The 16436-nt window shown below is 45.7% G+C and overlaps 1 protein-coding gene across 1 annotated transcript in view; it reads left to right on the top strand.

Annotated features, from left to right (window-relative positions):
• The first annotated feature begins 1947 nt into the window (after positions 1-1947).
• Positions 1948-16436, top strand: part of NUDCD3 (NudC domain containing 3) — a 95178-nt gene continuing 80689 nt past the window's right edge. Inside the window, exons 1-2 of the mRNA XM_023639013.2 lie at positions 1948-2503; positions 7859-8175. Coding sequence (XP_023494781.2) covers positions 2312-2503; positions 7859-8175 — 509 coding nt within the window. The 5' untranslated portion in view covers positions 1948-2311. The remainder of the gene's footprint in view (positions 2504-7858; positions 8176-16436) is intronic.

Here is a 16436-nt window from a genome sequence, read left to right as displayed (position 1 = left end):
TGAGACTCCCAATAATTAAAGACTTCTCAGTAATGATATTAAAGTATCCTGGGGGGGGGGTTGGTATTGTATAATGAAATGAGTGAACATTTGGAAGAACTGCATACTCAGTGGACAAACATTTTCAAATGGCAACGCAAAGCGTTACAAAATAACGCGTGTGAAAGAGCATGCAAAGTGCAAGATGGACCAATGAAGATTAACATGACAAAGTAGGACGTGTTTATTGGTAAGGTGGCAGATTCCATATTTCAACTAACCATTAAGAAACAAGCATCTGTAGTGAATTTTGGTGTACTTTCAAAGAATAATACATTTATTTGTAAAGACAATTAAACCACTCCTGTCATTTCCAACTACTGTCTGTGTGAGTCTGGGTTTCTTCACCTACATCAATCAAAACATCATATTTGGGGCTGGCCCCGTGGCCTAGTGGTTAAGTTCGTGTGCTCCGCTGCAGGCAGCCCAGTGTTTTGTTGGTTTGAATCTTGGGCGCAGACATGGCATTGCTCATCAAACCACGCGTCCCACATGCCACAACTAGAAGGACCCACAACTAAGAATATACAACTATGTACCGGGGAGCTTTGGGGAGAAAAAGGAAAAAATAAAATCTTTAAAAAACAAAAAGCGAAAACCAAAAAACATCATATTACAATGCAGTGAATGCAGCAAGTGGGAGAATCTTGTTGTCTTGATTTACAAGAATGTAAAATCATGCTACTCTTCTTGCTAAACTTTTACTGCTTTGAAGAACATTTCTTCATAAAAATGTTAACATGTAATGTGCTTTTTATGGTTATTTAAAAATGAATAAAGACTTTTTTTATTAAGATTATGATAGATGAATAAAGACATTTTTAAATTTTGTCAGTTTTAATTTCTAATATTGTAACTATTGATAAGCACGACCCACATAAATAAAAGTTCTTTGCAATCTTAAGAGTGTAAATGGGTCCTAAGTCCAAAAAGTTTCAGAAGCACTGCTCTAGGGCAATCTACCTGAGTTTGAGTTTATTTGCAGTTTATTAGAGCCCATACACTATGAAGACATATGGTAACGTAGATTTTAGTCCAGTAGAGATGCAAGTTATTTCTATACATTAGGAAAGACAACGTAGGGGCTGGCCTGGTGGCTCAGTGGTTAAGTGCGCACATTCTGCTTGGTGGCACGGGGTTCACCGGCCCCGATCCCGGGTTTGGACATGGCACCGCTTGGCAAGCCATGCTGTGGTAGGCATCCCACATATAAAGTAGAGGAAGATGGGCATGGATGTTAGCTCAGGGCCAGTCTTCCTCATCAAAAAGAGGAGGATTGGCAGCAGATGTTAGGTCAGGACTAACCTTCCTCAAAAAAGAAAAGAAAAAAAAGATAACATAGGGTTTTATTCTGTAGGACATCAGCTAGCTTTGTATCCAACCTAACAATCTTACGCTAACGTTTCCTCAAAATGCTATAAATACCCAGTTTCTCCAAATGCTCTTTGAATCAGCTTTATCATATCACTGGTTACTTTGTTAATTAAATTGAATAAAATCTTTGACGTGATCATTATATATTTGTATGAGTGTTAGGCTTTTAACTTTTTGAAGATTATACTTTGATAGATATTTAAGACACGTATATATGCAGTGTGCGTATGTATACCATGCATACACATATGTATGTGTATGCATGGTACGTATACCACCCATACATATAAATATTTCACAGTGAGGGCACACCCGATTCTTTACTCTCCACCTAGCTCTTTCCGCTTAAGATTCGTGCATGCACTCGCTTTACATCCTTTTCTTCTTTTATTTACGCACGTCACCTTGCATTTCACCCCCAGCTCTCTTATCAACAGGACCCACACCACTCGCACGCACGCATCTTTCCCATGTGACCCATCAGCAGAAGGCGCTCGGTGTCCCTCCAGCGGGAGCCTTACCCACGGAGCACGTGACAACAGTGGGGCCCACGTGACTCTGCCCGCGCCACACTCTTCCGCCCGTTTCAAACATGGCTGCTAGGCGCCCTCAGTCCTGCAGTCCGTGCCCTCTTGCGCCTAGGAGCCACTTCGGGGCCCACATCGCTCCTTAGCGAGGCCGCCTGGGGAAGCTGGCGGGGCGTCGGCGGCGGGGCTCTCGGCAAAGCCGCCCGAGTGCAGCTCAGCCCAGCCCGTCGGCGGGGACTGAAGCAGCGCGGACCGGAAGTCTCGCGGGCGCGCCGGCGGCGGAGCGGTTACCGCAGCGCGCCGGAAGTGGCCTTGGGCCGGAGTCCGGGCGGCGCCCGCAGTGAGCGAGCTTTCCTCCGGCCGGCGACGCCATGGAGCCCGGGGCAGCCGAGCTGTACGACCAGGCCCTGCTGGGCATCCTTCAGCACGTGGGCAATGTCCAGGACTTCTTGCGCGTCCTCTTCGGCTTCCTCTACCGCAAGACCGACTTCTACCGCCTGCTGCGCCACCCGTCCGACCGTATGGGCTTCCCGCCGGGGGCCGCGCAGGCGCTGGTGCTGCAGGTAACTCGCGGCGGCGGGCGGCCCGGGACGGGGGTGCAGCGAGAGCCCGAACTCCCGCGAGCCCACCCTGGGAGCCCCTGAACCCTGGAAGACCCCGACCCCCGGAACTCCCCGACCCCCACGAGTCTGCCTGCGGGAGCGCTAGACCGCCGGACGCCCCCCGCGCCTCCCTCCGCTCCCAGCCTCATTTTCCCCCTCTGGCACTTCCCCGGACCCACCCCCTGAGGCCACGGCTGAGAGTAAGCCGAGATGCTGGTGCGATATCAAGTTTCTCCTCTGTGGGAGCTGCACTGGCTCTTGAGCAGCCTGGTCTGACGCAGGGTGCACTTGGGCCCCGTTTAGCTCCCGCAGCGCTTAACCTTCTGAAGTGCCAGGGGCTGCCAGTCAAGGGAATGAAAACCGTGCTGGCAGGACGGGGAGGCGTCGGCAGCACGGATTCCTGCTTGCTCCAGGACTACACTGGAGGTGGAAGGGAGACTGTGGTGATGGGTGGGTGTGGCCTCCTTGTTTGAAATCTGTCTTCCCAGGTCAAAGGGAGTCATGGTAGTACTTACAGAATTTATACATTAGAGCATATGTTTATACATGCCAGGTTAAATTTATTGTATGTTTGAGATCCTATTAATACTCATTCACTGAAATTGGGTGCCTTGGAATGTAATAAGTATTTTCTGAAGAGGTTTATGCTTTCAACTGCTACAGGCATTGAAGATGCACTGGTGATGTGGATGGTGAAGTGATCGTCTCTCTCCTTGTGACACTTAGGTTATAGTTAGGAAGATAAAACACAGACAGTAACAGAACTATGCAAGGCCCCTATGTGAAATAGCCCAGAGGAGGTGCGAGTGGTAGGGGGATGGAGGGAGGTGGGTAGAGGAGAGGAATAGAAAGGACAGTAGTGGAAATCGAGAAGGGTTTGGTAGGGGAGGTGGGACATTGATGGGATTGAAAGCAGGTTCTGAGCCAAGCATGGAGCCTGTTTGCAGGAACCTGAGAAGATAGAAATGCTGGTGATACTTTCCCGTTTATAAGATGCTTTCAAATGTTGTCTCCTGAAATCTTGCTACAAGCTGCAGGTCGGTCACTGCCTGCATGAAGAAACGAAGCTTAGAGTGTTTACCAAGAGAAGGGTGGGCTTGGTACTCACCTTCAGAACTGAAGGTTATTCCTCATCCTTGCAGTGGCTGAGTGCCCTCTTAGTCATGGTTTTTAGCACGCCCTAGGGCAATTGAATGCTTTCATGGAAGTCCCTGTGAAATAGGTAAGGTTGAATTTTATGTGGCAGATGAGGGTGCTGATTCAGCAAGGTTAGATGATTTGACCACATTTATTGTTGAGCTGGAACTCAAAACTTAATTTTTCTGCTTCTAGTTCTTTTTTCTGATTCCAGATCTTCATTCCATAGGAGAGTGGGAACACTTTTGTCTAGGATGATTGTAGCTTGCAGAAACAATGTGGAGGAGAAAGGAACATTTACCGAGCCCCTGGCATGTCCTAGTTATTATGTGAGGTGTTGTACATGCTAGGATGTTATTTAATTATAACACAACCTGAAAGTTGGTCTTTGCCCTTGTTTTACAGATGACCTGGCGGAGGTAATTCATTTTTCTGGTAACAATATATAAAATATGTAGGAGTGTATGTCCCAGGCATTCTTACAGGTTAAGATGTGGTGGCCAGTGTAATGAAGTGGAAGTGGGGAGCAGGCCAGAGGGAGGGGAGAAATGAGTCAAAGATGATCCAAGGTTTCAAACTTAGGCAACTGGAATAATGATAATGCATTAACTGAACTGCCACCTAAGAGTAAGGGAAAAAGCTTAGTTTTAGACAAGTTGAATTTGAGATTACAGACAGAAGTTCCTGCCCACAGGCTGTTGGAATGGTGGCACCGATCTTGGAGATGGAGGAACCAGAGCAGTTTGAGCGAGAGAGAAGAGCCGAAGGTGGAGGACAGTTCTTTGGGGAAGGCTCCCAGTGAAGGGATGAGAGAACAAGAGGCAGTGTGAGTGGTGGGCGATGGAGGGAAGTGGGCAGGACAGGACGTCTCACAGAAAGCAAGGGGACAGTTCCAGCAGATGGTTAAGAAGGGTATAGTGTTTTCTGGAAGTGGTTCCCACCTGTCAGCATTGCCAAGGAACTTTTAAAAAGCAGACATTCTCTGGGTATTTGGGTTGGACAGATCAGAGTGAATCCTGGGGAGCTGTTCTTTTATCCACAGAGGCATTTGGCAAGAGTCTTATAAAGAGAGTTCAGTGTTTGATAAGAGTTTTGTTGTAGGGTGGGCTGTTAAAATAACCGAGTCAGATTGAGTGTCTTGGTGCAGCACAGTGTTACCTCTCATGGTCTTAGGTGGTCTCCTGACCCCCACCCCTGCTCCTCTCCCTCTTAGGGGTTTTCTTCTCTGTCTCTGACTTGATAGCATCAGACTCCTTCCTATGTCCACCCTACCTGAGGTGGGGTGCTTGGGGCTCTCTTCAGAACACAGGCAAAGAGATGGGAGTGTTAGGGTGCTTTGTTCTGGAAGTTGAAAGTTCTCTCCTGGTATTTTGGGGCATGGACTGTTGGTTTTGTTAGCATGAAGCTTCTCATCCTAATTGTAAGGGCTTGCCCAGCCTAGATGCACAGCCTGAAGGACTCTCAGCAGGAAAGATGCATGTGAAAATTGCGTTCCACTCCGTGATATATTAGTACATTTTAAGGAAAAAAAAGTTAATGACATTTAATTCATGTCAGCTGATACTCTGTGTTTGTCCTGGAGTCCAGTTTGACAGACCTGCTTTCTAGCAGTCCCTCCACGAGAATCAGGAAAGCCAGCTCTGTCTGTTCCTCACTGAATTTGTTGGGAAATCTTGGGAGAGTCACTCTCGTCTTTGTCACTTGAGAAGGTTGATTGGAGGTCAGATGGCTCTTCCAGCTCCAAAGTCCTGTGATTCTAGAATGAGTGCTGAGGTCCGTAGTGAGTAGAGAGGGGAAGCAGGTGGCAGGTTAGAGGAGGCAGGAGGCTGAGTAAGCAGAGGCAGTGGATGCGGCGGGGAGATCAGGCCTGGGGTTCGAGGGAGGTCCTGGTGTTAGGAGACAGCCCTCGCAGTTGCTTTTTTAGTGGAGTTAAGATGAAGATCTGGGGCGTCAGGAGGATGAGTGGCTCTGAGGGCAGTGAATCTGCTGTCATAAACGTGGATGTGAGAGCAGTGAGTCAGGGGCCCAGGTTCTTTGAAGAAGTAGAAATGGGTCTTCTATTGTTTGCAGTTTTTAGCCATAGGATTTTATTTATTTTCGTCTGCCTACATCTGCTTTCATTGTTCACTGCTTCCTATATATATTTTTACTTTCTTCTTTCACTAGCAGTACCTTGGGCAGGTTACTTACCGTCTCTGAGCCTTACTGTTCCTCATCTTTGAAATGTCAGTGCTGTCTTCCTTACAGCACTTTTGTGGGAGTTTTGAGAGAATGTTTGTGAAAACATTTGGCTTAGTTCAGTATGTCAGTGTCCTTCTTTTGCTCCCTTCCTGCTCAGTGCACAGCACTGATTATTTAACATCTGTCTGCAGTCTAGCCCTTTGGAAATTGAGTCTTACCCACTTAAGAAAAATTTATTTTTTATTTTATTAAGACTATTTTTTAGAGCAGTTTTAGGTTCACGGCAAAATTGAGGGGAAGGTACAGAGATTTCTCATATACCCCCTGTCCCCACACATGTATAGCCTCCTCCATTATCAACGTCCCTCTCCAAACTGGTCTTTTTGTTACAATTGATGAGCCTTCATCACACATCATAGTCACCAAACCTCAGGTTTACTTTAGGGCTCACTGTTAGCCTTGTTCATTCTGTGGCTTTTGGACAAATGTATAGTGATATGTATCCATCATTATGGTGTCACAGAGTGCTTTCAGGGCTCTAAAAATCCTCTGTGCTCTGCCTGTTCATCCCTCCTTCCCCAACCCCTGGCAACCACTGATTTTTTTTTTACCATCTCTAAAATTCTGCCTTTTCCAGAATGTCATACACTTGGAATCAGGTAGTATGTAGCCTCTTCAGACTGGCTTCTTTCACTTAGTAATATGCATTTAAGGTTCCTCCCTGTCTTTTCATGGCTTGATAGCTCAGTTCTTTTCAGCACTGAGTACTGTTCCATTGTCTGGATGGACCACAGTTTATTTATTCACTCGCCTACTGAAGGACATCTTGGTTGCTTCCAAGTTTTGGCAATTATGTAAAGCTGCTATAAACATCCATATGCAGGTTTTTGTGTGGACACAGTTTTCAGCTCCTTTGGATAAATACCAAGGAGCACTGTTGTTGGATGGAATGGCAAGAGTCTGCTCCCACCTACTTTCCGAGGTGGCTCTCCCAGCCTTCCTGCCTCCACCTACTGCAGGAGCTATTTCTTGATGACCTCACCTCTTGGAGCTGTGATGTTTCCTCCTGTATCTCTGTGGAAGCGGTGCCTTTTGTTCTAGGTCCAATTCAGATCCCCTTCTTTCCAAGACATCTCCTTAGATTCCTTTCCCCAGAAATGCTCATTTGCACCTTCATTCTCATGATATCTCAGGTGTTCATCACAGCCTCTCCTGTCATAATTGCCACATGTGGATCTGTCCTGGCTGCGCTTCAGGGTTATGTGAACCCTTGAATGATTCATACCAGATGCCACGTTTCATATGCAGTTTTTGAGTGGAGAGTCCCAGCACTTTTATGGGTGTGACTGTGTCCCAGGAAAGATCAAGGGCTGGTTCACACAGCAGCATTTTGAGTTCTTAGACGGTGGGAGCTGTCTTTTGGACTTTTTGTGTTCCTTGCGCATTGTGGGCACATTGTGGATGTTTGCTGACCTGAATTCCCAAGCTTTCTAAGACTGATACCTCCCCTCAGCCTGTGCAGTGTGGGAAGACAGCAGCAGTCCAGTAAGCCTGTGTGTGTTTTGTAGATTGAAGTTCAACTATATTCCCATCTTGCCTTCTCGAGTGTGAGTTGTTGCTGCCTTTGCAGCTCTCAGTACCAGGATAGTGGGTTGTTTGCCTTGCAAACAAGACTTTCTGGGGGCTGTAAAAATAATGACAGGTGAGACCATTTAGTTATGCATCCTTTAGACTTGCAAATTGGGCTCATAGGCCTGTAAATATTGTGAGCCATCGTTGTAAATTTTTGCTTTTGTTGATTTTGAAACTCCCCCATTAAAGATTGTTTTCATAGCAGCTTTTGATGAAGTTGAAGTGCATTTCCATTTTGCCGATGGGATCTTTTTTTAGTCAACTGCTTTTTCATTCTCTATTTATGAGATTTTGCTACATTTCTACAGAATGTGTAGTATAGTATGGGGCAGATGAACTCATCGCCGGATTGCTGTTTGATTTTAGGTATTCAAAACCTTTGACCTCATGGCCCGTCAGGATGATGAAAAGAGGAGAAAGGAGCTGGAGGAGAAAATCAGGAGAAAGGAAGAAGAGGAGGCCATGGCTGTGGCAGCTGCGGCAGCTGAGCAGGAGCCAGCCCCAGCCCCAGCTCCAGCCCAGGAGGTGGAAATCGACTCTACCACGGACTCGGGAGGGCCTCAGGGACCTCCAGGCCCACAGGGCGCCGTGCAGGAGGTGGCCCAGGGCTCCAGGAAGGCAGAGCTGCCGGGAGCAGATGCTGGTGCTGCCCAAGTCCCGAGGGAACCAACAGCTCTTCCCAAGTAAGAATTTCTACTTTGCAGCTTGCTTCTTTCTTGCTTGACGTCTGGTTGCTGGTTTGTCCATAAGTGGTTCTCACTTGGTAACATCATCAGCTCTGTCCCAGCATTTATTTAGCTCTTCATGTTTGCAAACTGCGTTACAGTACTTTGATTGCATAGGATGGGAAGTTCATTGGCTTCAGTCTTCTTTCTTTTTCTCTCTGTAAGGTAAGGTGATAATCTGCCCACACTTGTACAACCAGTTAAGAGCTAGAGCCAGAATTAGAGCCCTGACCTCATCGAGTTATGCTTTCCCATGAGACTGAGCTGTCAGTGGGGGCTTCGCCTCAGAGTCTTGGCTCTGTGTTCTTTCTCTGCAGGAGCACTGCTGGGATGTGTGCCCATGGTCCCCTCCGCCTAATGTACACCTGAAGAGGGAATCTGATATGGGGGCCTGTGGACCCAGGGTCCCCTTAAAGACATATTGCTTTGGGCAAGCACTGTCACCTTTCTGTGTGTTCTTTGTAAAGTAGAGATGATGAGAATAGCACCTCCCTCAGTGGCTCTTGTATTGGACAGGCCCAAGGGTGTGCAGCTGGTGAGTGGCTTGAACCAAGCTGTGTGGTGCTGTACTCACTTCTCAGGAGTGGTGTCTCCCGGTGCTGTGAACTGGGTACACAGTCCTTCCTGCCCCATTTGAGTGAGAAGGGCTGACACTGCTTTGTGTGTGAGCTGCAGCAGTGTCTGAAAGGCAGTGTGATGCTCCTGGCCTGCTCTGTTTTTAGGAAAATCTGTGCCCACTCTCTCCTGAGTTGCTTCTGCCTCATCCCATCTCTGTTTCCACTCCTCTTCTGTTCTTCCCTCTCTTTGCACTTGCCTTCTGACCTGTTTTGGGGAGTCTTTGAACGTAGTTCCTAGTTAAGGAAGCAAAGTGAATAACTTAGAGTGACATAAAATGCAGAGTAGGGGAAAATAAATTTTGTGGAGATAGGATGGGGCAAGACTGCAGTCTTAGAGGCCAATCTAAATAGTCGGGCTAAGATGGAGAAGGGGAGCAGGTCTTGAGTCTGGAACTCTGGTGGAGAAGGGGCGAAATAGGGTCTGGGGTCTGGAAGTGGGAAGGGCCTCAGGTGGAGGGCAGAGATCCGATTGTTCCCTTCAGCCCAGACTTTCTCTAACGTTCTTGTGGTGCAGGTCTGCTGGTGATGAAGTCTCTCAGCTTTTGTTTGTTGGAAACGTCTTTGTTTGATGCTTGTTTCTGAGGATATTTTAACTGTCTGTAGAGTTCCAGGTTGACACTGCTTTCAACATTTTAAAGAATGTCTTCTGGCTCACACCATTTCTGACAAGAAGTGAGTGTTCTTCGTTTCCATGTATGGGATCCCTCCTACCCTCACCCCTGCACTCAGGGGCCTTTAAGGTGTTTCTTTATCATTAGTTTCAGCAATTTGGTTATGATTTGCTTTGGTGTGATTTTCTTTGTGTTTATACTTCTTGGGGAGTTTTGAGCTTCTTTCAGTCTCCTCATGTTTTTTTCCTCCTTTAAAAAATCTCTTTTCTTTGTCCTTCATTTGGAATAGTTTCTATTGCCCTGTCTTCAAATTTGCTATCTTTTCTCCTTTAGTGTCTAATCTTCAGTTAAACTTGTCAGTACGCTTTTTATTTCAGATAATGTTTTTTTCAGCTCTGTAAGTTCCCTTTGATTCTTTTTTATGGCTTCCGTTTCTACCTTCATTGTTATCCTCTGAATCATTTACCATAGTTATATATTAGCTGTGTAAAGTCCTCATCTGCTAATTTCGTTATCTCTCTCATTTCTTGGTTGGTTTATGTTGGCTGAGTTTTCTGATTTTGGATCACATTTTCCTGCTTCTTTACATGTCTGGTAATTTTATATTGGATACTAGACACTGTGATGTTATGTTGTGTCTCTGGATTTTACTTTCTTCCTTTAAAGAGTGTTGAGTTTTGTTCTTGCTGGCAGTTAATTTATTTGCAGATTAGTATGCCCTTTTGGAAGCTTGTTCTTAAGTTTTGTTGGGGCGTGTCTGGAGTACCTACTTCTAAAACTTGTTGGGCTCTCCTGAATGTTCCAGCGGTTCAGTGAGGTTTCTGCATTCTTGCTGGTTGAAATGTGGACATCTCCTAGCCCTTTGTGAGCTCTGGCAATCGTTCAGGTTAGTTACCAGGAGTTCTCTGTGCGCCTTGTGAAGTCATACTGTGTGCATGAAGTTTAGTTTTCAGCCGAAGACTCATGGGGACCCTCTGCATTGTTCTGAAGCTCTTTCTGTGTTTAGCTCCCGTTTTCCAGTAGTCTTTCCATAATATAATTAGATAGGAGAATGAAGATTGAATATGCAAAGTTATTCACTTCAGTTTTATTTATTCCAGCATTACTTCATCAGCAGAATTTTGGAAGAATGCTGAATTTTCATTAAAGGAATGGCTAAGTACATTTATAAGATACTTAAAAGATTGCTGACCTAGGCATTGTGATGGTCAGTTTTCTGTGTCACCCTGGCTGGGCTCCATCCCTAGTGAGAAAGTGAAAACTAATCTGGGTGTTGCGTAGATGTGACTCAAGTCCATAATCAGTTGGCTTTGAGTAAGAGAGAATATCCTAGGTAATCTGAGTGGGTCTGATCAGTCACTTGAAAGGTGTTAAAGGCAGAGCTGAGGCCTCCCAGAAGTAGAAGTTCATCCTGTGGACAGTAGCTCTGCCCTGTTTCTGGAGAGGTAGCAGTGGCCTGCCCTATGGATTTCGGAATGGCCTAGCCAGCCCCTTGTCACGTAAGCCCATTCCTTGCAGTGAGTTTCTTAAGATGTTTCTGCTGCTGGTTCTGTTTCCTTGGTTGAACTCTGACTTACAGAGACATTCTCAATATATAATATTATGCGAGAAAAGCAGGCTTCAAACTAATAGCAAATTTCAAAGACATTTAACATTGTATATATGCAGCAGAAAAACCTGGAAGGAAATGAATTGTTAGTGGTGGTTGTCACTGAGTGTGGGATTGTGAGGGTTTTCATTGTCGTCTTTGCCTCTTGCTGTATTTTCTAGTTTTTCTACAATGAGCATACATTTTGTTTTACTATTTTTTTTTGCATTCTTTTTATAATTTCTAAAATCTTTATTAAAAGATGGGATTTGTTTCTGATCCCTGAGTACAGCTTCGAATAGCTGCCTTGTTGTCTTATAGCGATCCTGTTTTTCTGTTCTTGAACCAGTGAATTGTGTTCTGGGTTAGAATCAGTTAGTTTTGTGAGTTCTGCCCCGGTCTAAGTATAGAGGGAAGATGTGGATGTGTCCCGGGAAACCTTAGACTGGTGCTCCAGGACAGCACTGCCATGGTCTGGCACGTCCTCGGCCTTCAGGTACTTACTGGTTTTCCACAAACACAACAGGAAGTTGTGGCCCAAATCTCTTTAGTAACATCTGAAATGCAGTGCTGTGGCAGATCTGAAATGGAATATGAAAGCTGTCCTTGTCCCTGTTCCACTTTTAGTGGTATGCCAAGTCCCCTCAATCTGTGCCCATGGTTGCTTATCCTATGAGCTGTAGACTTGGGGTCCTGATAATTGAAGAACGTAAGGCAGTTATTCTTTAGATGACCTGACAGAAGCACTGCCCGTTCTGGGCACTCTGTCCAAACACCAGTTCCCTAGAATCCGGGTCTTAGATGGCTGATTCTGATGACTACTGCTTGTCTCATATTTGCTGGTGGTTCTGCCCAGTATTAGGTAGTGGGGATGGCAAACACTCCCCTCTCATCTATAGTCGGGTCACACATATGCTTTTTTAATTTAAACAAATTCAGCAGAATTTGGGAAAAAGATGAAGTAAGGTGATAAAAATTTGTGCATCTGTTTTTTGTTATATATTTTTATTATAAACTGTTCATTGAGTATAGGACAATAATTTTTTTGTTCTGTTGAAGTGCAGTTTACATAACAGTACAGTTCACTCTTTTTGGAATAGTTCATGACTTCGACAAATGCAATCTTGTAAATGCCATCACAGTCAAGGGAGAGGAAGCTCTGTGAGCCCAGCCCCCACTTGCTTCTTGGGAGTCACTGCCTGTCCCCCTCCCAGGCTCTGCCAACCAGGGATCTATTTTCTGCCCTAAAGTGTTTACAGTGTGCATTTTCATTTATACATAATTACAGATTTTTACACATTACGCCACATATATTTTTGGGGTGATTTAGGGGATATTTGAGGGAAATTTTAATTTGATCTAATTTTCCCATCACTCTGAATTTCATTCTTGCTCCTGCCCTGTTGTCACTGCTATGACTTTTCAAGTGAAGATCAAAAATGCCCCCACTTCAGTGCTTAAAGTTCCCAGTTTTATTCCTTAGAGAAGGGAGAGAATTTGGGCACACAAAAACTTCCCTGCCCACACAAGATAGCATTTGAGAATGTGCCTGCGTTCTGCAAGGGAGGTTTACGGTTAACGAGTTCATAGTGATGACATAAAAAATGCTGTGCAGTGGTGACCAGGGCTCGAAGGACTTCTGGGGTTCTGGGGAGCTTTCAGAAAAGCCAAGAGACATTACTAGTATCGTGGAAGGAGAGAGGGACACAAAACCGATAACATCAGCATCACTGAAGCACCTCTCAGAGCTGCATGTGGGGCTCACTTCTGGGGTCTGCGTCTGCGGCGTCTGATCCCATGCCAGCTGCCATGGCTCTTGCTGTTCACCCCTCTACCGGCAGGTGTCACTGCCTTTGCTGGTGCTGAGATGCTACTGAAAATCTGCAGAAGGCTGGGCCATCTCTGGCTTTTGCCTTTATAAATCACAAACAGAATTCTTTAAAAAAGAAGAAAAAGAAAAAGGAAGTAGCACTGAGAGTAAATTACTACCTGGAAACAGTGTCTGTGCCCTGGGAGCCCGGCCTGGATGAGGGGCAGGGTGCTCCCATGCTGTCTGTATTGAACGGCAGTATGTGTCCTGGGTGGCCAGGCCATCCGTTCACCTGTGCAGGGAAGCAGACTGCAGAGCCACACGAGAAGGCGGTGTCAGGGGACTCCCTGACCTGTTGACCCATCTGGTGAAAGCCTGGAACAACAAGGCTTAGGAAGCTGCTTGCTGCTTTGCCTTGTTTTGGGCGGCATGGCCTTTGTGTCCCGCTGTTGCAGGGATCCAGGTGCTTCTGGGGAAGGGGATGGCGTAGTTTGGAGGAGAAGTTTCAGGTCTCCTAGTAGTATCCTCAGCAGATACTTCATCTTCATCGTGCTTCTCCTTCCTGATTCAGCCGCCCCAGGCATGGGCACTGTTTATGTTCTTCACTGTCTACCTCTTAGCAAGACCTTCCAGCACCTCCATCCGTCTGCTCTCTCCCCCGTAGGTCACTGTGCCTCCTCTGAACATGTGTTTCATCTCATCATTCGTTTATGGCTAGTTGTTCCCACATCTTTCAGTGTCGGGGTGGAGACTTACTCAGCCTCTCTCAGCTCCTAGCACTGTGTAAGGGGAGCATCTGAAGCATGCTGACTTCATTCCTTGACACCTCTCTTTTTAGTTCTGCTCACCGAGCAATGGTGACATCTGTGCCCTTGATGTTCCTCGGTGGACTGTCAGGAGAGCAGGAAGTCCACTCCATGACTTTCTGCTCCCCCTCCTGTGTTGTTTTAAAGCAATTTCTACCTCATGTTATTTCATCTGTAAGATTTTCAACTGGTGTTTAAACTTCCAGTTTTCTCATAAAGTCCTGCTCCATGCTAGGGCATCCTCTTGCATGCAGTCAAGCTACCTGAGAGCTGGGTTCCGGGGTTTGTCTCTAAATGGGTCCTTCCTTTGTTGGCCCCGGCTTTTTCAGGTGCCCATTGCAGGAGGCCCCTTGATAGAGGCACGTGGACATGGCCAAGCGCCCACCCCATCAGCTTCTGGTGAAGATTGACTGAGGTCAGTGTCTAAGACCTGCTGAGCACAGTTCCTGGCGCGTAGGGACCATTTGAGAAGTAGGCACACACGCTGTTATTAATGTTACTTCTTTAAAACAAGAACAAGTTGTTCCTTTTTCTTCTTAATTGTGCTCAATGTGGAATATTTGGGAAATAAAAATAAATGTATCAAGAAGAAAAAACATTCCACCACTCCCTATATTAACTTTTTGGATATTTTCTACAGTTTTTTTGTATGCAAATTTATGTGTGTGGACACACACACACAAGTATGTTTATAAAATTGTGTATTACACTATGGCTTCTGTTTTGGTGAACATTGTGTCCTGAGCATTTCCTGCATCCCTTTTGCCGATTTTGAGTTGATGTTTTACACTGTTGAGGGTTGTGTGCCTGAAAAGATTCTTGTGCTCAGATGAGGGTGTTTGCTGAGATCATGCACTCAGAGGATAGTGAACAGAGAGCCAGGGGTCCGGGACGTCTGCTAGCCTTCTGCTTAGATCCAGCTCTCTCGGACCCCACTTAGGAGTCATGCCTGGCATACCTGCCTCAGGATGTGTTTTCATCTCGCCTGGTATAGTAGCTGCTATTTCACCCTCCCAGTGATTCACCCTGAAACTGCCCCTTCTCTAAGGAACCTCAGGCATAAGAGGCCTCCAAAAGATTTGATTTAAAGCACAAGTCATGGGGGCCGGCCCCTTGGCTGAGTGGTTAAGTTCGCGCGCTCTGCCTCAGCGGCCCAGGGTTTTGCCAGTTCGAATCCTGGGCGCGGACACGGCACCGCTCATCAAGCCATGCTGAAGTGGCATCCCACATGCCACAACTAGAAGGATCTACAATTAAAATATGCAGCTGTGTACTGGGGGGCTTTGGGGAGAAAAAGGAAAAATAAAATCTTTAAAAAAAAATCACAAGTCAGAAAAATCTGATTTAGGTTGTTCGTTAGAAGAACTTTTTTCCTCCTCTGGAAACATTGCATTTTTGTTTTTATTTTGCAGTTCGTTTTTAGCTTATTGGCTTTTTTGAAGCCTGTACAAGGTTGGCCTGTATATCTTAACAGCAGTGACTTATATTGAGTTTGTTGGATACTGAAGCTGTATTGGAAAAAGGACCTGGCGTCCTAGCCTGTGAGAGTGGGAGGGGTGTCAGGAACCATGTGCGTGAGGGGGAGGAAGAGGCGTGTGAGAATCACCCGTGGAGCTCTTCCCCCTGGAAATGGGTATTTCAAGATGTGAGAACCCAATCTGCTTCCTTTTGCAGATGGAGAAATTGAGATGTACAGTGGTGAAGTGCTTTGCCTAAAGTTACACAGTTAGAAGGTGGAGCCGGAGTGACTGGCAGCTGAAGCAGTGCTCAGTGGGCTCAGAGGCTACACTTGGGGATGTTTGCTTTGCCGTGTTAAGAAAAAAGCAACTATTACCAGAGCTATCCTGAGAGAGACTTTTCAAGACTAAAACAACCAGCTTCTGTTTGAGTATTTTGCTATAACACTAAAGAAGTATAACTTTTTACGCCAGCTTGTTTTTTTCCGTTGAAAAGGAAATGTATGCCACTTGGAGAGAACGTAGTAGGTAGGATTTAAACATAAATGAGAGTAGACAGAAGGATGTAGTGAATCCGCGCGTGCTCATTGCCAACCCCAACATCCGTCCGCTGCTCCCCCTCCTGTGTTGCTTTAAAGCAATTTCTACCTCATGTTATTTCATCTGTAACGTTTTCAACTGGTGTTTAAACTTCCAGTTTTCTCATAATGTCCTAATTAAGAAAGCAGTAATAAAGTTCTCTGTAAAGCTACAAAGAAGACTCCAGGCACACAGTGCTTGGAGTTGACCCTCTGTTTTTCTTTTGTTTCCTCAAAATTTATTTGTTAAAAAAAATCAAGTTCTTGGTATGTTGAGTTTCCCACTCTCTGGATTTTGCTGATTGTTACATGGTGTAGTCAATTGGCAGTTGGATTTAGGGTAGGCATTTTTGAAAGTTACAAGAGCACGTAATGTAAGTGAATTCTCCCTCAAAGCAATCATTGTCCATACTTTCTTTTGTAAAATTCTTTTTTTTTGGAAGATTAGCCCTGAGCTAACATCTGCCGCCAATTCTCCTCTTTTTGCTAAGGAAGGCTGGCCCTCAGCTGACATCCATACCCATCTTCCTCCACTTTATATGTGGGACGCCTGCCACAGCATGGCTTGCCAAGCGGTGCCATGTCTGCACCTGGGGTCTGAACCGGCGAACCCTGGGCCACCAAAGTGGAACATGCGAACTTAACCGCTGTGCCACCAGGCCGGCCCTCTTTTGTAAAATTTTTATACTTTATAAAATTTTTTTTTGAGGAAAATTAGCCCTGAGCTAACATCTGCCAATCCTCCTCTTTTT

The sequence above is a fragment of the Equus caballus genome, chromosome 4, assembly GCF_041296265.1.
Source record: "Equus caballus isolate H_3958 breed thoroughbred chromosome 4, TB-T2T, whole genome shotgun sequence".
NCBI lineage: Eukaryota > Metazoa > Chordata > Mammalia > Perissodactyla > Equidae > Equus > Equus caballus.
Note: the sequence above shows the minus strand (reverse complement) of the source record. Positions and strands in the feature narration are given on the sequence as shown.